Below are 23568 nucleotides of genomic sequence, written 5' to 3'. Positions count from 1 at the left end.
GTGTCTTATGTTTACTTGTGTCTCAAGTTTTACACATGTGTCATGTGAGTTACAGGGGAATGACAGGAAACTGGCTCAAGAACTTGAAGTATGGTATTTTTTAATTAGGAAACAGACAATATGTGTTGCAGGTTGCCAAAGTTGTAGATGACATTCTTGTTGAACAAGGTTTGTTTTGTTTCTTTGTTTTGATCATTTGTTTTGATGTGTTTGTATTATTGTTTTCTAACATGATGACTTGGTTTGTTTCAGGTGCACAGCGTCTTGTACAAGTTGGTCTTGGAGATGATGACCAGTGTATTGAAGATGACTTCACCGCATGGTACTTACTTTGTCTATTTACATTTCTACTTTGGACATTTGTTTTTATTTTTATTTTCTAAGCTCAGTTTGCTATCTCTTGCAGGCGAGAAGCATTGTGGCCTGAGTTGGATACATTACTAAGGGAAGAAGGCGATACAGCTGTTACACCATACACTGCTGTTGTGCTAGAATACAGAGTTTCTATTCACAGCTCTGAAAATGCGTTAGGAAGTGTTCTGGAGCGGCCTGCAGTGTCAAGCATGATCGGATACACTACATTGACGTATGTCCCGCGGGACAGCCCGCAAAGGAGTGTGCATTTGGCGGTACGGGCTTGGGACGACCTTTTGGAGACCGCAGCCCGCGCGGACCAGACCCGCAGTGACCCGCAAAGTGATGAATCCACTGCGGTACGGGACGGGACAGGACGGATCAACCCGTTTGACATCTCTACATACCTAGGGGTGTTCAATCCGGATATCTGTTCGGTTTAGGTTTGGTTTTTTCGGTTTTTGGTATTTCGGTTAGTAAAATATAACTACCATTCTAAATTCATATTTACTTCGGTTCGGTTCGGTTTATATACCATCGGTTTTCGGTTTATTCGGTTTTATACCAAAAAACATAATTATTTAGTTGGGATCATATTATATGAATTTTAGAGTCATATTGTCAACACAGTCATTTATTAAAAATATATTACATGTTCAAATAAATGAACAAAAAAGTAAAAATGCATCTACCATCAAATAAAATAATCAAATCTATAACTAAAATCAAAGCTTGAAATTTTGAAAATAAAAATATGAAACAAAACAGAAACATGAAAGAAAAGTTTTTCCACTCTTCCATATTTAGTGTTCATTAAAGTCATACTTTTTCAATTGAACACGAAACTCTATTTGTTTACAGATAAGATAAAAGTTGCAAAAAAATTCCATTAATTATTGTCCATCAAATTTATAATCTTCATATTAATTTAGTGAAGACTAAAATAAAGCAAAAAGATCAAAAAAAGACTTAGAAAATAAAATGTCTGAATTGCGACATACTGTTATTTAATTATAGTTCAAGTGTTTTACAAATTAAGGTTCTTTATTACTATAAAATTATAGTAATAGTTATTAACACAAATTTAACTTATGTAACAAATAGATTTTCATGTATTGTTATAAAATAGATACATATTTACATGTTTATACTTTTAATCGGTTTTGTTCGGTTTATTCGGTTTAATCAGTTATATACCAAACCATATCCAAATCCTACGGTTTTTATAAAATTATATCCATTCGGTTTATATGGTATAGACCAAAACCAAACCATATTGTCTATTTCAGTTCGGTTCGGTACGGTACGGTTCGGTTTTACCATATTGAACAGCCCTACATATACCATATATATATACGTTTTTATAACTATCAGAACCGTACCGCAGTTAAACCGCTTGTCCCGTACCGCTCAATCTGTTGTTACCATTTAGAGCCTTATTTTTAATACGGTCAGATTCTGTTACTTTTTTGTAATCATGACCACAAAATAAACAAAAAGTTTCAAAATGATGATGATTCTTCGTCTAAGAAACGACCGCAAACGCAAAAGAAGCTCTCTCTCCATTGGAAACAATGCTTCAAATTTGTATACTATTATGCCAAGATGGATCATCTCATTTGTAGAGAATGATAAAGTTCGTGTGTAAATCATTTGGATAATGCTCAAGTTAAAGTTTGAGTTAAAAAAAAAAGGAAAAAAAAAAAAAAGAAACGACCGCAAACGCTGTGTTATAAATCTACCGTTGATGTTATGGCACTGGTCTTGAATCTTATAATCAGAATATCATAAAATTAATATTGAAATAGACAATTGTTCTTCAAAATTACACACAGTCTTCTTCATCTTTACAGTTTATATCCCCCCCCCGCCAAAATAAATGTCCATGTATTGTTCTTTCAAGCACCACTTGTTTTCCCTCTAATGAATCTCCCTAGCCTCTGAGAATCAAGATTAACCTCTATCTTCGACGGATCCAACGACAGTTTCTCACGCAAAAACGCATCCAGGTTAAATCCACTCCCAGTTTCAGTATCCTCACGTCCTCCCACAGAGCTTCCAGCTACCTGACTAGATTGACCATCCTTAGCTCCACCCATGTACTTAAGCGTATCATTTAACTGGCTGTTGTTGTTATCACTGTTCTGACCAAAGTTCAAGAGCCTTTTAACCGTGTCTAAAGCCGGGTCAATTATGTCCAAGAACCCCGTGACCCACGTAGCATCATCAACAACCTCTGTCCGCTGTTTTTGCAATGAAAGAAGAAAGAAGCCATATCAACATGATGAACTCTACTCGGAAGATCGAATGATGTGTTAAAAAAAAAAAGAGATTACTTGTTGGAAATAGAGGTTACGGATCTCCTCAGCGCGGTCTGAATCTCCTTGGTCTTCCTCAAGCTGTGCCCATGTCATCCATGTAACGTAGCTTTGTGAGTTTATGTTCAGTGATGATCTGAACAATCTTCTTGCTGCTGATAAGTTTCCCGCTCTCTGCTCTAGTACTCCCCACGCCTGTAAAGACAGAAACTTTGTTTCAGCAAATCTTACAAGCTTTGGTTGATAGGTCTCAGTCCATTGTTATTACAATGTTTACCTGTAGACAACGAGCAGCACTTTCGGTAGATGCGTCAATGGAGAGAGCTCTTTGGTAAAGTTCTCTAGCTGTTGTTGTGTTTCCTTCTTTCCATTCCATCCAACCCCATGCCTAAACCAGTATACACTTTCACCAATCATTGTCTCTTCCATACACACGCTTATAAAGAACTTAAGATCACTAGAAACTGAGTAAAATTCACTAAAAATGGTTAACGTTCTTTAGAATTTAGAATCACTAAAAATGGTGTAAAATTAAAAAATGATTAACTTTCTTTAGAACTTTAAATCACTAAAAATGGAGTAAAATAAAAAAAAAATGGTTAACTTTCTTTAGAATTTAAAATCATTAAAAATGGAGTAAAAATCTGTTAAACAGAAACTAAGTCTTTTCATTTGAGCAGATGTCATGTTATGTAACAACCAGATTGAATATTTGTATACTTACAATCCAAACAGGTTGGTGTCTAGGATCAAGCTCAGATGCTCTCCTCAGTAAAGCCCTAGCAAGGTTAGCAGATGAGTGTTTGTACTCCAGTAAGCCAAGGGACTGAAGAAGAACAGGGTCTCTAGGATTCAGCACATGACCTATCTTCAGTAGCTTCCTCCCACGCTCAACATTACCTATCCCAGCTTCAAACACCCCCCACACGTGCCACGCAAACCTATTCTTGGGGCTCGCCTGAACAGCTTTCTATTAAAAAAAAAACATTTTCAGATCATGAAGCTTCCATATGAATACACAGCCTCCACTGTTGTTAATTGTTACCTCAAAAAGCTTTCTAGCAGCTGGGAATCTCTCCTGCTGTATCTCCAACTGTGCCCACGCCTGTTCATAAACAGTGGAGCGCAAACATATTTTGAAACGGCATTGTCCTAAACATGTTATGATAGATGCAAAAAAAACAACTTACCAACCAACTAGCACAGCTCTTGGAATTGGATATGGTGGCCTGCTTAAACAGATACCTCGCCTGCTCATACCTCCCAGCTTTAGCCTCCAGTAAGGCAAGCGTTTGGTATATATACTCGTTTCTTCCGCAAAACTTAAGTCCCTTGGCGAGAAGATTCCTCGCTTTACTAATATTCCCTTGTTTTATCTCCAAGTTCGCCCATCCGTGCCAAGCCGCTACATGCTTCTTGTCAGCCACCGTAGCTGCATCAAATAACTCTCTAGCTCTCCTTACGTTCCCTAATCTGTTCTCCAGGACAGCCCAACACTGTGTTCCAAATCAACATAATCATGAGAAACATAATCATGTCAAAAATCAAGATAAGGGGCTAATATAGAACCTGCCAAATGTATGCATTCTCTCCTTGTGTAGCTTGACACCCTTTCTCATACACGATTCTTGCTTCCGACAACTTGGTTTGTTTGGTTAGTATCTTCCCTAACGCCACGTACGGTCTCCCATCCTCCGGCCAGTAAGCTATACACTTTTAAGACCAAACAAGATAGCATAAGAATCGTTACAAATTTATTACAAGAACCAGATGGTTACCTTCTCAAGAATCTTCTCAGCGTCTTTGTATCTAAAACTCCTCGCGAGAAACTTAGCTCTGTACAGAGACAAGTCGAGGTTCACTGCAAGAGGCTTCTCTTGAGCTCTAGCAACAGCAGCAGCCGAGGAGGACGAAGAAGACTCCGATCTCTCCGGCTCGAATATCGGCATCTTCTTGGCTATCTTACTCAAACCAGCATCGATCTTGGCTGGATACGTTTTGTCTCCTTCGTCTTCGCCGGAATTCTCCAGCAACGGCCGGCGAACTACTAGTACCTCCTCATCCGGAGATTCCTTTCGCGATGATACATTTGAAGAAGACCTGTCGACAACAGCGCATAAAGACGTGGTCTTTGATGAGTGGCCGGAGATTCCATGGATTCCGATATGGATTTTCGCCGGTGGTTTAGAGAGGTTCTCCGGGACGAGGAATAAGAGAGCGAAGGAAGAAGTGTTGGCCGGAGAAGGAGACGAAGATGAAGAAGTCGGCACCAGGAAGTGCATTGTTTTAAGAAGAAAAGCTTTAACTGATAAAACTGTTGTGAGCGTTCGTGGAGAGGAGAGGGAGACTGCTAGACAGGTTCGGACAAGACGAAGAATGATGGTCGTTAAATTACGATGTCACCCCTGCGTTAATTTTCGATTTTATGTATTTTGAAATAGTAGATATCTAGAGAAGGGTTATTTGGTCATTTTGATTGAGGATACTACTGGTTCCGTATCCCGCCACGTTGGTAGCTTTTTAGATGGCTTAGCTGAACTGGATTTCATTTGACACGTGGTGAGATGTTATTGGTTTTGAGTTCTGAAGGGGATTCTTAGCGGAAAGAAGAGTATACTCCAGTACGATTAGGTGCATGTGTATGTTTGTAGTTATCCAATCATATCTCGTCATAAATCAGACCAAAACAAGAGGTCAACAAGCGTCCACACAGAACCTTCATTTTTTAATGTTTGTTTGTTTCTTCTTATTTTTCCCATGCATCAAAACGATCACATGCACTAGTCATAAATAACTTAAACTGAAATTTCACTTCCGTGGGTACAGTAAGTTGAACATTTTTGTGCTCATGCTTAAATGTTGTGTCATAATGTTCAACACAATGGTCGGTTACGAACTTTATACAAAAAAGGTATTAGTATATGATAGAACTCGAAAGCAAGCAAATGAAAAAATAATTCAATAACAACAACAACAGGAAAAGTGACGAAAGCAGTGACTCAACGTGAAATTGTGTGACCGGGAGCTTGCGGTGAAGTGGTAAGGGAAAGGGTTTGAGATGTCACTTCAGGTTCGATCCATCTGTTATGCAAAACTAAGTCGTATTTTTCTGGTCACTTACACGGATATGGGCTACTGCTTTTCGGCCTATTTGAATACCCGAAAGAGAGTCTATCCGTGGATTGCACCTCCCACCCAAAAGTTAGGTCTGTGTCTTTAATAGATTTGGGTTTAACTTTTTTTTTTTCAAAAAAACGTGAAATTTTAACCCAGTGGTAAAAGGGTTGTTTCGCCGTCCAGGTTTGATTCGTGGTGAAAGACTATTTACAATAGGTTTCCCACAAATAGGTGAAAACACCATAATATTTTTTTTTTGTAATCTATTTTTTGAACGACCCTTAACTTTCATGCACACGGATTTGTTTCTCATTATCAAATTTCTTATGTTTTATGTTCTTTTGTTGAAATTTCTGTTTCAAAATACAAAATTTATTGAACACTTTGTTCCTTTTTGAAGAAATATAAATTATGCGTTAAATATGGGTTGCACTATCACCGAATAATCCAAACTCATCCCTACGACCTTTTCAGATTTTCTTCAGGAAACAAAAAAGAAGAAGAAGATCTTGTTCAGCCATGAGCACTATCTGGTTTCATTATTTTATATGTTTTGGTTCAGCTGGTTTACATAAGAACCAGCTCATACCAACAAGAAATATACTGCAAACTTGTAGTGCATTTTCATCGAACTACTAGATTTAGACCATCACGGTGATAACCATTCCAATACTTTTGTGAAAAGCCATCGTTTCCAATCTCATTCTAGTGGTTGTTTTACTAATTGGGACACCTCACATTATACCTAACTCACAACCATCAACATTATATCCACGACCAGCTAGCTTTGATATCTTTTCTTTCATAATTGTCAACATGTTTTTGTAAAAAAGATGATCATGATATCCTAAGAAAATAATGAGAATCGATAACCACCATTCAACTTTTCTGATTACGTTTACGTTTCATCGGATCTAGACTTTGCAACGATTTGAAACCAGACAAAGGAACCAAAAAAGTACGATTTGAATTCGATACCACTCCCCCACGGGCCCAGAGGCCACGTGCGCGCACTAGAGAGAATAAAGCATAGCCCACGTGATATTGGGCCAATCTCTTGGATCTTTCTTTCTCAGAACACGACAAAGGAAAAACAAAGTTTCGGGTTAAATTGATAATAGTAAAGTTACGCGGTGATTTCAACAACCACGACAGGTTAGTAAAAAAAAAAAAAGCAATTTCATCAGCAAAAAAGAAAAAAGAAAGAACGATGGAAAAAGCCAGTGAAGAAGATGACAAAGAGACTCTTCTCTCTCTCTATCACAAACACACAATTGCCTCCTGCTTCATTTAATTGGTTTGAACCGTAGCCCAATTTCTACCTTTTGATATTTATTTTTCTCACAACAAAACTCCGATCCCTAGCTCCCTCGAAATCTCACCACTTCTCTCGAGAATCTTTCTTTGGAGAGTCCACAAAGAATCTCTCGGCTTCAATTTTCAGCATAATATCTATAAAAGCTCACTCCCTTTTGATATAATCTGACGTAATCTCAGAGAATTTCATCTAATTCCACAAAAAAAAAACAACAACTCATGGTTTCCGGAGTCGGCGGCGGCGGAGGAAGCGGCGGGAGTGGCCGCGGCGGCGGCCGCGGCGGAGAAGAATCCTCATCAACTCACCGGAGAGAACAAGCTCAATCCTCAGGTACAAAATCTCTCAGGCCACAGAGCCAACCACAAACGGAATCAATTAGCAAAGCTATTCAGCAATACACAGTCGACGCTCGACTCCACGCCGTCTTCGAACAATCCGGCGAGTCAGGAAGATCCTTCGACTACTCGCAATCCCTCAAAACGACGACGTACGGCTCCTCGGTCCCGGAGAAGCAGATCACGGCCTACCTCTCCAGGATCCAGCGCGGCGGCTACATCCAGCCGTTCGGATGCATGATCGCCGTCGACGAGTCCACCTTCGCCATCATCGGCTACAGCGAGAACGCGCGGGAAATGCTCGGCCTCACTCCCCAGTCCGTCCCCAGCCTCGAGAGGCCCGAGATTCTCGCCATGGGAACTGACGTCCGCTCCCTCTTCACCTCCTCCAGCTCGGTCCTCCTCGAACGCGCCTTCGTGGCGCGTGAGATCACGCTCCTGAATCCCGTTTGGATCCACTCCAAGTACACTGGGAAGCCGTTTTACGCTATCTTACACAGGATCGACGTTGGAGTCGTGATCGATTTGGAGCCGGCGAGGACTGAGGATCCAGCGCTTTCCATCGCCGGAGCGGTTCAGTCTCAGAAGCTAGCCGTTCGCGCTATCTCGCAGTTACAGTCTCTCCCCGGTGGAGATATCAAGCTGCTTTGTGATACGGTTGTGGAGAGTGTGAGGGACTTAACCGGATACGACCGTGTGATGGTGTACAAGTTTCACGAAGACGAGCATGGAGAGGTTGTTGCGGAGAGTAGGAGAGAGGATTTGGAGCCTTACATTGGTTTGCATTATCCAGCTACTGATATTCCACAAGCGTCACGGTTCTTGTTTAAGCAGAATCGAGTGCGTATGATTGTTGATTGCCACGCGACGCCGGTTCTCGTGGTGCAAGACGATAGGCTGACTCAGTCTATGTGCTTGGTTGGGTCTACTTTGAGAGCTCCTCACGGTTGTCACTCTCAGTATATGGCGAATATGGGGTCTATCGCGTCTTTAGCGATGGCGGTTATAATAAACGGGAGTGAAGAAGATGGGAGTAGTGTCGCTGGTGGGAGAAGCGCTATGAGGCTTTGGGGTTTAGTCGTTTGCCATCATACTTCTTCTCGATGCATACCGTTTCCGTTGAGGTATGCTTGCGAGTTTTTGATGCAGGCGTTTGGTTTACAGTTGAACATGGAGTTGCAGTTGGCTTTGCAGATGTCGGAGAAACGCGTTTTGAGGACGCAGACGCTGTTGTGCGATATGCTTCTGCGTGACTCGCCTGCTGGGATTGTTACGCAGAGTCCTAGTATCATGGACTTGGTGAAATGTGACGGTGCAGCGTTTCTTTACCACGGGAATTATTACCCGTTGGGTGTTGCTCCGACGGAAGCTCAGATTAAAGACGTTGTGGAGTGGTTGCTTGCGAATCACGCTGATTCAACTGGTTTAAGCACTGATAGTTTAGGGGACGCAGGTTATCCCGGAGCAGCTGCGTTAGGGGATGCTGTGTGCGGTATGGCGGTTGCGTATATCACAAAAAGAGATTTCCTTTTCTGGTTTCGTTCTCATACAGCTAAAGAGATCAAATGGGGAGGCGCTAAGCATCATCCAGAGGACAAAGATGATGGGCAAAGGATGCATCCTCGCTCTTCTTTCAAGGCTTTTCTTGAAGTTGTTAAGAGTCGGAGTCAGCCGTGGGAAACTGCGGAAATGGATGCGATTCATTCGCTCCAGCTGATTCTAAGGGACTCTTTTAAGGAATCTGAGGCAGCTATGAACTCGAAAACTGCAGATGGCGCGGTTCAGCCTTATAGTATGGCAGGAGAGCAGGGGATTGATGAGTTAGGTGCTGTTGCAAGAGAGATGGTTAGACTCATCGAGACAGCAACTGTGCCTATATTCGCTGTGGATGCTGGAGGATGCATCAATGGATGGAACGCTAAGATTGCAGAGTTGACCGGTCTCTCGGTTGAAGAAGCTATGGGGAAGTCTCTGGTTTCTGATCTGATATACAAAGAGAATGAAGAAACTGTTGATAAGCTCATTTCTCGTGCGCTCAGAGGTACATTCAGTTCTCCAACTACTTGTATTTGCAGTATGGTTATTTGATTATTTTGATGCGTTTTGCAGGGGACGAGGACAAGAATGTGGAGATAAAGCTGAAAACTTTCAGCTCTGAACTACAGGGGAAAGCGGTTTTTGTGGTTGTGAATGCATGTTCGAGCAAGGACTACTCAAACAACATTGTTGGCGTCTGTTTTGTGGGACAGGATGTTACTGGTCAGAAAATCGTAATGGACAAGTTCATCAACATACAAGGAGACTACAAAGCCATTGTCCATAGCCCAAACCCACTGATTCCACCAATCTTTGCGGCGGACGAGAACACGTGCTGCCTGGAGTGGAACACCGCGTTGGAAAAGCTCACTGGTTGGTCTCGCAGTGAAGTGATTGGGAAAATGCTTGTTGGGGAAGTGTTTGGGAGCTGTTGCAGGCTAAAGGGTCCTGATGCATTAACCAAGTTCATGATTGTGTTGCATAATGCGATCGGTGGCCAAGAAACAGACAAGTTCCCTTTCCCGTTCTTTGACCGCAACGGGAAGTTTGTTCAGGCTCTACTGACTGCAAACAAGCGTGTAAGCTTCGATGGAAAGGTTATTGGGGCTTTCTGTTTCTTGCAGATCCCGAGTCCTGAGCTGCAGCAAGCTTTAGCAGTTCAACGAAGGCAGGACACAGAGTGTTTCACGAAGGCGAAAGAGCTAGCTTACATTTGTCAGGTGGTAAAGAATCCTTTGAGCGGTTTGCGTTTCACAAACTCGTTGTTGGAAGCTACAGACTTGAACGAGGATCAGAAACAGCTTCTTGAAACAAGTGTTTCTTGCGAGAAACAGATTTCGAGGATTGTCAGTGACATGGATCTTGAAAGAATTGAAGACGGGTAAGCTTAGTTGGAATTTTCTATAAAATGGTTTTTGATTACTTGATAGAATGTGACCAGATTCCAAATATTGTTTTGCTCTATTTGATCAGTTCGTTTGAGCTAGTTAGAACGGAGTTTTTACTCGGAAGTGTCATCAACGCGATTGTAAGCCAGGCGATGTTCTTATTAAAGGAGAGAGGTGTTCAGCTGATCCGTGACATTCCTGAAGAGATCAAATCTATACAAGTTTATGGAGACCAGACAAGGATTCAACAGCTCCTAGCTGAGTTTCTGCTGAGTATAATCCGGTATGCACCGTCCCATGAGTGGGTGGAGATCCATATAAGCCATGTTCCGAAGCAAATGGCTGATGGATTCTACGCTATTCGCACAGAATTTAGGTACTTATTTCATTGTTTCAGCTATTGTATCCTCATATCTGTTTTGGTTTTTGTTTGTTTGGATATAGAATGGTTTGGTTTTTGGATCGTTATTTAGGTGGCAGTTATGGCTTGTTTAGACCAGATTGGTAACTTCTACAGGGAACCATATAGGACTAGAATTAGCAGATATTAATGTTTTCAGATTAGCATGTTTGGGGTTCTCTGTTATGTCTCAATTTTCTGCGATTTCAGAATGGCGTGCCCAGGTGAAGGTCTGCCTCCAGAGCTAGTCCGAGACATGTTTCATAGCAGCAGGTGGACGAGCCCTGAAGGGTTAGGACTAAGCGTATGTAGAAAGATTCTAAAGATCATGAACGGTGAGGTTCAGTACATCCGAGAGTCGGAACGTTCCTATTTCCTCATCATACTCGAGCTCCCGGTGCCTATGAAACGCCCTTTGTCAACCGCTAGTGGCAGCGGAGACATGATGTTGATGATGCCATAGTAGTCACACTTATAAGTTGGCAGGAGAGAGTTTGTATCCTTGTTGTATGTGTGTGTTTGTGTGAGAGAGAGAGTCTAACGACACTGGAAGAGGATGGAGAGTTTTTGTTTCCGGTGAGATTAGTAGAGAAGAGGATAAAGTCATCTGCAAGACATGTCCTCTTTTGTTTGCACTGTGTATATTGATAACTCCAAGAGAGGCAAACAAATCAAAAGATGAAGTGATATTGGTTGACCCATCCTTTATAATTGTAACTCATATTAAAATGTCAATTACCATAACCCTTTACAGATAATTAACTAGTACATATTGATGATAGATTACTGTAAATCTTTACAGTAAGTTATATCATACTTGTTCTCATTCATATAAGGGCTGCATAAGGGGTGAGATATTCCAAGAAAACACTACTTAGTTGTTAGTACTAGTTACTAGAGAGATCTATACTATATTAAAAGGGATATATAATCATCAGATAGGACGTCCACGTCAGCTTGAAAAATCGTCCAATAGGGAGCTGTTTTTTTCCACGTCACCATAGCTGAAATGAGGACTTTCGTATTGGATTTCTTAAAAACTTTATTGGTCCACCCAGCCCATCTAGATAAACCTGCTTTCTTCAAGCTTGGCGAGCCTCTCCCGACTCTTCCACTTCATCTTCTCCAATCTCTATCTTTTGTTTTTGCGTTATCTTCTCCTTCCTCGCTTCTCTCCCATGAGAAGCCTCTGTCTTTCCTCTCGATGTCCCTCTCCGTCTCCGAAGCTGCCGCTCCTCCTCCTTTGGCTTCAGCTATTCCTTTGCCTTTTATATCTTCCCTCGGAGATTTGATCTACCGCTTCCGTCGACAGTAGAAGATAAGAACTGTCAGGAGAAAGATGAAGATCAGAATTCCGCCGGCGGCGCTTCCAGCGATGATTCCGATTAGTTTCGCTGTGATCACAGATCTTCTTTATTTTTTTCTTATCCACCAATTTCTTGGCAATTTAGGAATTCAGAAACAGAATATTTCTTATGGCTATTTGTTCACCAATTTGGGAGGTCAGCCATTTGGTCAAGTCCCAGTTTTACTAGACGGACATCTAAAGTTGACTGGTAAGTTTTAGAAGTTTGATTACAACTAAACTGATACATTCTTTCGATTTTAGTTATTTTGATAGACATTTATTTTCCTCAGAATCCCGAGCCATATCACTATACATCGAGAGTGCTCATAGACATTTATTTTCCTCAAACTTTCCCTAATGACAACTTTGCAGCCTCATTTATCCTGAAGACAGGCAGCTCAGAATGTAAAAATTGAGGTCAACTGATGGGCGTCCATATGCTGCTGCTAGATTCCAAGGTATTTTCATTTACCCCTAATTTTATCTTTGTTGTTGGTCTGACTATATCTTCTATTCAAGCGTTTTCTTCTCAGGTTAAGCTTAGGTACGTTTTATGTGATCAGTTTGTTTGTGAAAGGTATGTGAGCTTACACCTCCAGTCACGGGCATATTAAAATTTACTCTCTTTTACATGTTTATCTAAACAGTTTTGCAAAGAGATTTCCGAAAACCCAATTCACTCTGCTCCAGTTGCAACCAAAGGCATAAGCGTCAATGAACCTGTAATATGGATGGTTTTGGGAGAGGTGATGCCCGACCGAAGCGTTGTTGGTTGGATTCTTAGGGATGTGAAGGGAGAAACCTGCTTTCTTCAAGCTTGGCGAGCCTCTCCCGACTCTTCCACTTCATCTTCTCCAATCTCTATCTTTTGTTTTTGCGTTATCTTCTCCTTCCTCGCTTCTCTCCCATGAGAAGCCTCTGTCTTTCCTCTCGATGTCCCTCTCCGTCTCCGAAGCTGCCGCTCCTCCTCCTTTGGCTTCAGCTATTCCTTTGCCTTTTATATCTTCCCTCGGAGATTTGATCTACCGCTTCCGTCGACAGTAGAAGATAAGAACTGTCAGGAGAAAGATGAAGATCAGAATTCCGCCGGCGGCGCTTCCAGCGATGATTCCGATTAGTTTCGCTGTGATCACAGATCTTCTTTATTTTTTTCTTATCCACCAATTTCTTGGCAATTTAGGAATTCAGAAACAGAATATTTCTTATGGCTATTTGTTCACCAATTTGGGAGGTCAGCCATTTGGTCAAGTCCCAGTTTTACTAGACGGACATCTAAAGTTGACTGGTAAGTTTTAGAAGTTTGATTACAACTAAACTGATACATTCTTTCGATTTTAGTTATTTTGATAGACATTTATTTTCCTCAGAATCCCGAGCCATATCACTATACATCGAGAGTGCTCATAGACATTTATTTTCCTCAAACTTTCCCTAATGACAACTTTGCAGCCTCATTTATCCTGAAGACAGGCAGCTCAGAATGTAAAAATTGAGGTCAACTGATGGGCGTCCATATGCTGCTGCTAGATTCCAAGGTATTTTCATTTACCCCTAATTTTATCTTTGTTGTTGGTCTGACTATATCTTCTATTCAAGCGTTTTCTTCTCAGGTTAAGCTTAGGTACGTTTTATGTGATCAGTTTGTTTGTGAAAGGTATGTGAGCTTACACCTCCAGTCACGGGCATATTAAAATTTACTCTCTTTTACATGTTTATCTAAACAGTTTTGCAAAGAGATTTCCGAAAACCCAATTCACTCTGCTCCAGTTGCAACCAAAGGCATAAGCGTCAATGAACCTGTAATATGGATGGTTTTGGGAGAGGTGATGCCCGACCGAAGCGTTGTTGGTTGGATTCTTAGGGATGTGAAGGGAGAAATGAAGTGTCTTAGAGGAGCCCCATCTGTTTCGAGGTCCTTTACTGACTTGTGAGATGAAGCAGAAGCATTGATATGATATGGAGTGTTATTTGTATACTTGGGCTATAAGAAATTCAGCATTTTACCACCTTGGCTCTGACCAATGTGAAGTTAGAGGTCAGCTGTTTCAAGGAAAGTGACGTCTCATAGTTCAATTTATACTTTTGTTGATTTTGGTGGAACGAATGGTGTTATTTTAATAATGCCGAGATCTGTTTGATGAATTTCTAGGAGGCTAGGAACACTGTCAAACAAGAGGGAGCCATTTACAAGATCAGTGGCTTTGATGTTGCAAGAAGCAACACCCACTTTAAACTGTCAGATTCAAACGTCCTCATTTACTTTAACAATCTTAAGAAGTTTTTTGAAATAACAACTCCACTTTTTAGATTTGGTGACTACAGACATCATATGGCATTAGCAAATACTAATACTCGGTTGCCAAGTAAATTGGTGTATTTTTATTGTCCCAAAAATTCGAGATTTATCATACAAAGTTTAACCTTTTGCTTTGTAGACATCCTAGGGTTTGTTGGTTTTACATATTTTTTGTTTACAATCTTCATCTACTCTTCACTACAGCTCTACAACGATGTGTCTTAGTGTTTTTTGACGAACTGTGTCATGCATCTTTTCTTTGATCGCCATCACGTCCATGTGCAGCAACATTTGCAAATCATGTAAACCTTATTAAACTATTACTTTGCACTCTTCTTTATTAACATAATGGCTCACATGTTTTAATGGCAATGGACAGGGAGGGAACGATTTTCCTGGAGATAAAACGCCTGGTGTCAAATATCTTCCCTGCAGCTGCTCTGATGGAGAAAGGTCAAATGGTAATGACCAGAGCAACGAAAGTGTGTAAACCCCTCGAACCTGTCGAGCCCATCCGGTGGAGCAGCTACAGTTGCAGAATACAATTGTGAGCAGACTATCATGATGAAGACCCGGTTCAAGTTGCAGGAAACACACTAAAGAAGGCACTCACCGAGTAATTGCTAAGGCTATCGAACTTGAGACCTCACTATTTCCCTTTTGCTTCATTGCAGTATTGTTTATAAAAAAAGAAATTCATAGTTTGTTTTGTTTCATGGACCATGTTTGCAACTTCTACCACAATTAAAACTTATTATTACTTATTACATTCACGTGTTTACAGATGTCTTCTAATCCTCTTAAGCTTCACTAAAGTGCCTTTTTTTAATCTCAGCTTATGGTTTCTTCAAATTTCTTATTCATTTCCACCATCTTAATTATATAATCTCTAAATGGAATAATAAAATAAATAGTAATTTTTGAAAAAATATAGTAAAATTTAATACTATTTTAAATTAAAATAAATTAAAATTTCAAAAGTTTGTTAAACTTTAAATAACCCTTTAAATTATTTGCTCACATGTAGGTACTATTTGGTACTTAATAAAATAAATTTCAAATGTTGTTTTCTCTGTATATTGTCCACATGGTACTTAATAGTATTCGAATATTCTCTAAATGAAAGATCAACTTTTTTTATGTTTAAATTTTAACTAAATTAATTTTGTTACGACTATCGGCTTTTTATTCTACTTTTATTGAATCAATTAGTCACAACTACTTATACGATTTCACTTTGAACTAAGCAACTTCACAACAAAATAATACTATATAGCCGATAACCACTATCAAACAGATAGGAAAAATATATCATTGTCTTTCAACATATTTTCATTTTCATATTTTTGAACATATTCTATTTACTAAGACCATAAAATAAACTGTAAATTCATATAATAAAAAAATATACGAACTCGGCGCGTAGCGCCGGAAAATACCACTAGTTAATAATGAAAATGATAGTGGGGGGTTTTGTAGTTAATGTGGCTACCAAATCCAAAGTAGTTGAGAAGCTCTAAATGTGAAAGAGAGTACGATTTTCTCAAAAATTGATTACATCCTCACCTTCCCACCACTGTCTCTCTATAGTTTTATTTGGGAATGGGAACTAGTCTTCGTTTTGAATTTTCTCGGCATGTTAGCTATAAGCTGTATAGAATACTGAAGTCGTAAAGTAGGAGAACATGGAACTAAATAAAAGATGACAGGTTATGTATGATAGGAATAGGAGATTACTATAAAAATGAGGCAACTTGGGGTTCACTCATTAATTGCATCGTAGAAAAAATGAACATGAATGATTGGGACATGAGAACATGTAGAAACAAAACGCGGTGTAGGAAGAAGATGTTGAAGAAGGCCTCTCTCTCTCTCTCAACCATATCTCATAAATGCTCTCTCTATCTCTTTCTCTGCGTGCTATATAGTGTTAGTAACTAGTCAGGTGAGATATAGCAATTGTATACTGATCAAGCGATCATTAGCAAGATAGTAGAACAACATATCAAAGATATGGGGAAAGTATCTTTTGGGTTTTTGGCTTTGATGCTTGTAGTGGTGGCGATCGGGGTTGTAGAGTGTAGGAGATTTGAGAAGGAGACGTTAGGAGGTGGTGGTGGTGGACTTGGTGGTGGTTTTGGCGGCGGCAAAGGTTTTGGAGGAGGCATTGGTGGCGGTGGAGGTGCCGGTGCTGGTGGAGGTTTTGGAGGTGGTGTAGGAGGAGGCCACGGTGGCGGTCTAGGAGGTGGCATTGGTGGAGGCCACGGTGGAGGTATTGGTGGTGGCGCAGGAGGTGGTGCTGGTGGAGGACTTGGAGGAGGCCATGGTGGAGGAATTGGTGGTGGTGCCGGAGGAGGACACGGTGGTGGTATAGGAGGTGGGGCTGGTGGAGGACTAGGAGGAGGCCATGGTGGAGGTATTGGCGGTGGTGTTGGAGGAGGACACGGTGGTGGTCTAGGAGGTGGTGCAGGAGGCGGTGCTGGTGGAGGGCTAGGAGGAGGCCATGGTGGAGGTATTGGCGGTGGTGTTGGAGGAGGACACGGTGGAGGTATTGGCGGTGGTGCAGGTGGAGGGGCCGGAGGAGGATTTGGTGGTGGTGCAGGCGGAGGATTCGGAGGAGGGGCTGGTGGAGGAGCTGGCGGAGGATTCGGTGGTGGTGCAGGCGGGGGTCACGGTGGTGGTGCAGGCGGGGGATTTGGTGGAGGATCGGGTGGAGGATTCGGTGGTGGTGCCGGTGGAGGAGCTGGCGGAGGATTCGGTGGTGGTGCAGGCGGGGGTCACGGTGGTGGTGCAGGCGGGGGATTTGGTGGAGGATCAGGCGGAGGGTTTGGTGGCGGTGCCGGTGGAGGAGCTGGAGGAGGATTCGGAGGTGGTGGTGGTGCCGGTGGTGGATTTGGCGGTGGATTTTAAATTTCTTGGTACTTAAAATATTCATACAAAATCTATTCTTGGCTTTGAACTAAGCTTGGGCTAGTTACTTATGTACCAAGTCATACGAGAAGAAAGTATATCATTTATCTTTTGTGATTTATTTTGCAAGAATAATCATATCTAAAAAATGTAAAACCTTTTTCGAATATTTACAAATCATTTTCGTTGGTTTGTTAATTAATCACTCGGAAGACTATTTTGAAATTGAAAGATATAATTTATAACTTAGGTTACATATATTGTTAAAAAATGGAAACTCTTACATAATGTGTTGAAACACATAAGAGTTTTTCCAATCACTCTATAAACATTGTATCAGAACAAAAAGAGATATCTATTTCGTATAGTAGTAGTAAGAAAAGGTGGGGTTCTTCTTTCTTCATTGTGCTTTTTTCCAAACCACACCAAAACGCATAACGCCAAAGTCAAACGCGAAACACGCACAGCATAAGGAGCTCTAAGACTTTTGCTGAAGCCAAACAGGAAGCCATGCCGTTCCATCAATGAAATCAATGGACAAGAAAGACTCAACTTCTTGTTTGGTAAGTTCTTTGGCCCAACTTGATCTACGTTGCCTATCAGCACCTGGTCCATGACACTTATACTCTGCGTGGTATAAGTCCCTGATCAAAGTGTCAAGAGTGGTTAGTATAAAACATGAACAATATAGAAACTACTTTTGCCACACAGGTGAAAAATAAATAAAAATCAGAGACTAACTTGGTTGAGCCGTCGTAGCTCCAGTTGGTCCAACCGTCAGGGACAACGGTCTTGGAAAAGTAAGTCTTGGCAAAGATGACCCGAGAGTACGGTCCTTTGGCCCTTCCCAAGTAAACTTCATCGATTCCGTACACTTTGCCTCTTATGAAAACATAACCAGTATTTTCCTCTGCGTTTTCCCTGTGGTGTGCTGTGATTGACCCGTAGGGTTTCACCCTCTTGTCCGATATCACAAATATCTCACAGTTCTATAACAATCATTACAATCAGTGTTATTAGTATAGTCTAAATGTTTGAGAGATTGTGTAAATGGGGAAAAATATACGTTGAAAATGGAAGTTGCACGACCGAAGATGAAGTCGATAGAGCCTTGGATGTAACACTGATGGTAATAATGTCTACCTTTGTTATCAAACAAAGTGTTGTGCAAGCTGAAGAACGCACAATGATAAAACGCAACTTTGTCGGCAGCCACAAACGCTGCCACGGATTGGTTATCAGACGTGAACGCCATTCCGACCGGTGCATCATTCTGTATATTCATCACTGATTGTCATTAACGTGATTTAAAAAAAATCGAAATCGACAATTGTGTTAGACATATATACCCTGATGGTGATACCAAAAGCAACGAAGTGATTAGCTTCGACTTTGAAAGTGGCTGAAGCAACATTATCGACCGAGCTTTGCGATGATTCGATGACCGTTTTTCCTCTTCCGTTACCTCTCATAAATATGAACGGCTTGTTCTCCGGAATGTGCACTCTCTCTCTTTTTCCCCAAACAAGTAAAATAACATCAAATTTCATAATAGCAATAGTAATGCTGCATTTAGTGATCTTTCAAGATTACTATAAGTTGGTGTTACATATATGCATGTTATAAAACATGCATTGTGCACAGTGCATATGAAATAATCTAATTTAAAGGTTAAACCTCGAAAAAACTATACGTACTTGTAGATTCCTTTACGGACATGGACGATAATCCAATTAGAGTTACCAACAGGGACAGCATCAATGGCTTTTTGAACCGAAGTGTAGTCTCCTTTGCCTTCAATATCGACAATTATCGATCTGTTTGTTGCGATTTTTTCAGTTAAAAGCGGTGCGTCCAACTTTGTCGTTTGCATTGCGGATGCGTCTGAACCCCATACGGACATTAAAATCAGGGTTAGGACAAGTATCATTCTTGTTCTACAATCCATCTTTTTTTTGGGGGGTTTTACTCTCTTTTTTCTTTATGAAATGAGATTGTGAGAAAGATATTATATTGGTGAAGGAAGAGGTTAAATTTAAGAAAATAGACTTTTTAAATTTAGGGTGTTTCGTTGCATTTGTTTTGTTTTTGGGAGGTAAGGAATTTTGGAGGTAGAGATGGGTTTTTTCTTAGGCATTTATTTTTATTTTTAGTTTAAGACATTTATTCTGATCAATGGGCGAAAAATACTTTGAGGGATGTTTCTATCTTTGGTGACAAAAAAATAATGATTGTTGTGTAATGGCACCACACGGTATAAAACAAACATGCCTTGTCCACTAAAATTATTAAAACCTAATTATCCTCTCTGATCAATACATTGCTATTGACTATTTTCATTATTTTCTGTACTTATCATTCATATAATATTTACCCTACCGTTCTTATTAATAGTCATATCGTTTATAATCGAGGATACGTCCTCTTTCGCATAACGATGTCTTCGTGATGATTTGATATTTGATATTATGAGTAATGAACGTGTGTACACATAGTTGCTGCAAATTTTCTGAAAGGCATTGTTGGTAATGGGACTTCTCTTAGCCTCTGGTGGGACACCTGGACACCTAATTACGGACAATTGATCAAATTCCTGGGAGGTTCGGGTTAGGGCTTAGGGGTTAGGATTAGGTGCTAACTATGAATCTAACGAATGGTACTACAAGAAGTACATCACTCATCGCCCATGAAAATCTTAAGTAAAACGGCAAAAACCCAACAATAATATATGCCATTCAAAGGGAATATATCCGTCAAAGTGAATAAATTTTCCTCAGTATAAAAATTAATGGATATAAAACGAAGATCTCTACCTGATAGTTTATATGTATTTTAGTATATGAAAAACCAATAAATGATCATTCTTTAATAGAATAAAGCGTTTCTCTCCATAGGATACAACGCGGAACATGGACATGGTGTGTGGTTAGTTCTCCATAAGATACGACAGAACTTCAATGTACGCGGTCCTAGGAGTTCAATGAACGAATTTTGGCGATGTAAGAAATTTTTTTCTAATTTCTCGATCAAGTGTATTTTAAGAACACAATATAAAATGGCGGACAAGCTTACACACGGTGATATGAATTCTCCTTCTGCTATGCTATATGTTAATTCAATACCTCTGTTTTAGTTATCCGAATCGGTGGATACGTCTTACTTAACTGTAGTTATTGTTGTCAAAAAAAACTTCAATGTGTGTCACCAAAGAATGTGAGCATGCACTTGCCACTGTTTATCTATCTGGTGAATCTTTGAAAGATAAGGTTGCAACTAGCTGTTCGGAAGGATTTTACCATTAAAAATGAATCTAGATCTTTTGGGACTCCAGCCTTTTTATTGTGGTGTTTTAGCACTCAATCATGAATCAATTGGTGATAAGTGAATTGATCTAACTTTTGTATAACTTATTTTAATCTTAATACGTTTTCGATGTATGATCTTTTCTGCAACACAAATTCAATAGATTTGTTTTTTAGAGTATATAAACCGTGGGATTAACCAATTTTTTTGTTAAGATGATTGAGTTAAATGATAGAGATTGTTTTAGTATGAAAGATACGTAATATACTAAGAGCATCTCCAATGTAAAACTCTATTTTTTCCACTAAAATGGAATAAAGTGAAAATGAAGTAAAATTGCTCCAACCCTACTTCATTTCCTACTCTATAATGGAGTGATGAACAAAAAAAAATGGATTACTCCATTTATGGAGTAAATTTCATTATGCAGTAAATTTCATTATGAAGTGATATATAAAGTTGGGTTGGAGCATTTCTTACTTCATATTCACTTTTACTCTATTTTAAAGAAAAAAATAGAGTATGGACGGAGATGCCATAATATCCCTTTTTACTTGCAAACATTTATGTTAATCCATAAGAATGTGTGTTTGGAGGAAAGAAACTTGAGGTCAATAATTTTCATATGTACAGTGTATATGGATCACAACTTCACATGAGATGTAGTAAGTATTAGTCGTTTTCAACGTATTAATGCAATTAATTTGGCAAAAGAAATAGTTTGGCATAGCTGCGATGAGTGCGGGACCAATACATTTGTTTTAAGAAGGTTACTAGATATTGACCCGCTCTCTCGAGGGCGGGTATATGTTTTGTTTTAATTTTTTTTTGCCTAATATAATTTATATGTTTGTGTGTTTGTATAATCATATTTTTGTATGATATAAATTTAATAGAATAGATAATTTTTGTAATTGTATTAAACAAATCAAGTCTCATAAGTATGTACTTGTGTCTTTCCTTGTATCATATATGTATTTTTTTATAATCATATTTGTGTTTTTATATGTGATCATATTTGCGTAATTTTTTATAAAAAATGATTAGTAAAGTATTTTGATAATTGTATTGAATTTATTATAGTGTTAAACTATAAATTTGTGACATAGCCTTTTAGTTTATTAATATGGTACTTTATTTTAAAACAGTAATTTAAAAAAATTACAAAGTATTGTTACAATTTTGTTTAGTAATAAAACAGTAATTAAATAGATACATTAAATCAATTAAAAAAATCATAAAATTGGAATTATTTAATTTCGTATATAATTATAACTACATCATTATTACAGATAATAATTTGTATAGCAATTAAAAATGGGTTATGTAAATCAAAGTCCATGGCCCAATTATAATGGGTTTCGTAAATTAAATGTCCATGGCTCAAATTCTTTTATCCTGATAAAACCTTATGTGAGCTTCTATTGTCTTAACCACACTGTGGGAACGATATTTATAAAGAGAGGATAGCGATGAAAACGCTAATAGTTAAGAAAAAAAAATCTAGTTTTTAAGTTTAAAAATTGTTACAAAATATGAGGGCATATTTTACGGGATTAAGGAGTTAGATAACAAAATTTCAAAATTGAGTTTAGAATAATTGATTGATTCTTAGAATGTTCTTGTTTGTTGGAGATATAATCAGAAAAAATTAGATATGCTCCATATTATTAGGAAACAATCAATATAACTAAGGTTATGTATTATTAGATATCGTAAATATGGTGGTAAAGTCCAGAAATATATTAGTAGGGAATTTAAATGGTGGTAAAGTCGAGAAAATAGATTTTAAGTGGTCCCGATTAATAGAAAACAACTTGTAATAACGGAAGTTACATAATAGAGGTTCCCTACTATTAAGGAGTGGTAGTTATTTTTGAAAAAAAAAAGAGAATGTGGTGGTTAGTTTCGAAAATTAAAAAGGTATAGTAGTTATCACGTTAAAAAGGTATGTATTGTTAAAAATAGTTGTTGGATCCAACTTTTATCAATGGGTCAAACAGGTGTTTTAATAGAATAGATTCAATAAGGGATATATTTTGTCCACAACAAATTCAGAAGCTCACTTTAATGAGAATGGGAACATAGAAGAAGAAGAAGAAGAAAGCTACAACTTTAAGCCGTTAATATTGCTAATTGTGAAATTGGCTATACTATAGTCTAGTTAATATAACTTAGAATTGACGTATTTTACTTCTCGTTGACAATATTAGGCCCTTTAATTATGTCGATTGCTAGCTAATAAAACGATTAATCAAAACATGTTTGGTTCTTCTTAGCAGAATCCATATATATACGGTTAAATTCTTATCTACTTTATACAGAAAATGATATCGAAGCATATCAAATATGACTTAATTTTCGACGTATCTTCTTTTTAATGAAATTATCAAATATAACATTAACGGATACTCTTGTACGCTTGTGGAACTGTGTAGTGTAAACTACAAAAAAAGTTGTAACGTTTTGTGGATCTAAAAAGGAAAAAAACAGAAACAGTTTTTAGGATCACAGATTCCACGTTTGGAAAAACAGCTAGGGACATTCATTTCACCGAAAACTCGTAGTAATTACTCTCACCAACATTACTCTTTACTCGTCTTTATCAGAACCATATACTTTTGTGTATCGTTTTTGTGTTCGGTTCTTTTTTCTGAACATATTGATTGCGATTCAATTTTTTTATAGCTTACTTAGAAAGCTTATCTGAATTCATCCAATACATCTTCCTTACACAATTATTTCAAGGTCATTTACATTTTGTTTTCTCAGAAAACATTTCACTAAAAATTTTGAAAATATATTCTCTTCCATGCCTCTTTTAACTTAAGCAAGATATTAATCAGGCACTTGTCTATTGTTGAAACATCTAATCAAGTGATTGTTAATTAGTAGTATAAACTAAAATGCTAACAAAATTATATGATAATTTAAATATAGTTTTT

At 38.9% G+C, this 23568-nt stretch overlaps 4 protein-coding genes across 38 annotated transcripts; 2 read left to right on the top strand and 2 right to left on the bottom strand.

The window, feature by feature from the left end:
• Positions 1-2128: 2128 nt before the first annotated feature.
• Positions 2129-5065, bottom strand: LOC125606332 (protein high chlorophyll fluorescent 107-like). The gene is made up of 8 exons (XM_048775360.1): positions 4451-5065; positions 4242-4385; positions 3863-4168; positions 3718-3777; positions 3397-3642; positions 2950-3060; positions 2691-2867; positions 2129-2597 (listed from the first exon to the last, which is right to left on the bottom strand). Exons 1-8 carry the CDS (start codon positions 4952-4954, stop codon positions 2253-2255), a joined length of 1893 nt encoding a protein of 630 aa, XP_048631317.1. The 5' UTR covers positions 4955-5065; the 3' UTR covers positions 2129-2252.
• A 1918-nt stretch (positions 5066-6983) lies between these two features.
• LOC125606336 (phytochrome B) lies at positions 6984-15177 on the top strand. Of its 35 annotated transcripts, none has more exons than XM_048775383.1 (11): positions 6984-9483; positions 9552-10359; positions 10452-10742; positions 10977-12322; positions 12487-12572; positions 12762-13399; positions 13564-13649; positions 13839-14149; positions 14264-14349; positions 14615-14712; positions 14790-15177. In XM_048775383.1, exons 1-4 carry the CDS (start codon positions 7326-7328, stop codon positions 11227-11229), a joined length of 3510 nt encoding a protein of 1169 aa, XP_048631340.1. In that variant the 5' UTR covers positions 6984-7325; the 3' UTR covers positions 11230-12322; positions 12487-12572; positions 12762-13399; positions 13564-13649; positions 13839-14149; positions 14264-14349; positions 14615-14712; positions 14790-15177. The 35 variants fall into 35 exon arrangements, with proteins under 35 accessions (XP_048631340.1, XP_048631358.1, XP_048631343.1 ...); XM_048775401.1 differs by adding an exon at positions 13725-13735 and having other exon boundaries at positions 13882-14349; XM_048775386.1 differs by adding an exon at positions 13725-13735 and having other exon boundaries at positions 13839-14349.
• A 1068-nt stretch (positions 15178-16245) lies between these two features.
• Positions 16246-17518, top strand: LOC106452083 (glycine-rich cell wall structural protein-like). The gene has a single exon (XM_013894101.3). The coding sequence runs from the start codon at positions 16424-16426 to the stop codon at positions 17318-17320; it is 897 nt and encodes a 298-aa protein (XP_013749555.2). The 5' UTR covers positions 16246-16423; the 3' UTR covers positions 17321-17518.
• Positions 17519-17544: 26 nt separating this feature from the next.
• Positions 17545-19311, bottom strand: LOC125606337 (probable pectinesterase 67). Its single transcript, XM_048775407.1, has 5 exons — positions 19018-19311; positions 18670-18832; positions 18387-18593; positions 18062-18309; positions 17545-17964 (listed from the first exon to the last, which is right to left on the bottom strand). Exons 1-5 carry the CDS (start codon positions 19266-19268, stop codon positions 17799-17801), a joined length of 1035 nt encoding a protein of 344 aa, XP_048631364.1. The 5' UTR covers positions 19269-19311; the 3' UTR covers positions 17545-17798.
• Between the last annotated feature and the right edge of the window lie 4257 nt (positions 19312-23568).

This window comes from Brassica napus, unplaced genomic scaffold, assembly GCF_020379485.1.
Source record: "Brassica napus cultivar Da-Ae unplaced genomic scaffold, Da-Ae ScsIHWf_856;HRSCAF=1217, whole genome shotgun sequence".
NCBI classification, from domain to species: domain Eukaryota; kingdom Viridiplantae; phylum Streptophyta; class Magnoliopsida; order Brassicales; family Brassicaceae; genus Brassica; species Brassica napus.
Note: the sequence above shows the minus strand (reverse complement) of the source record. Positions and strands in the feature narration are given on the sequence as shown.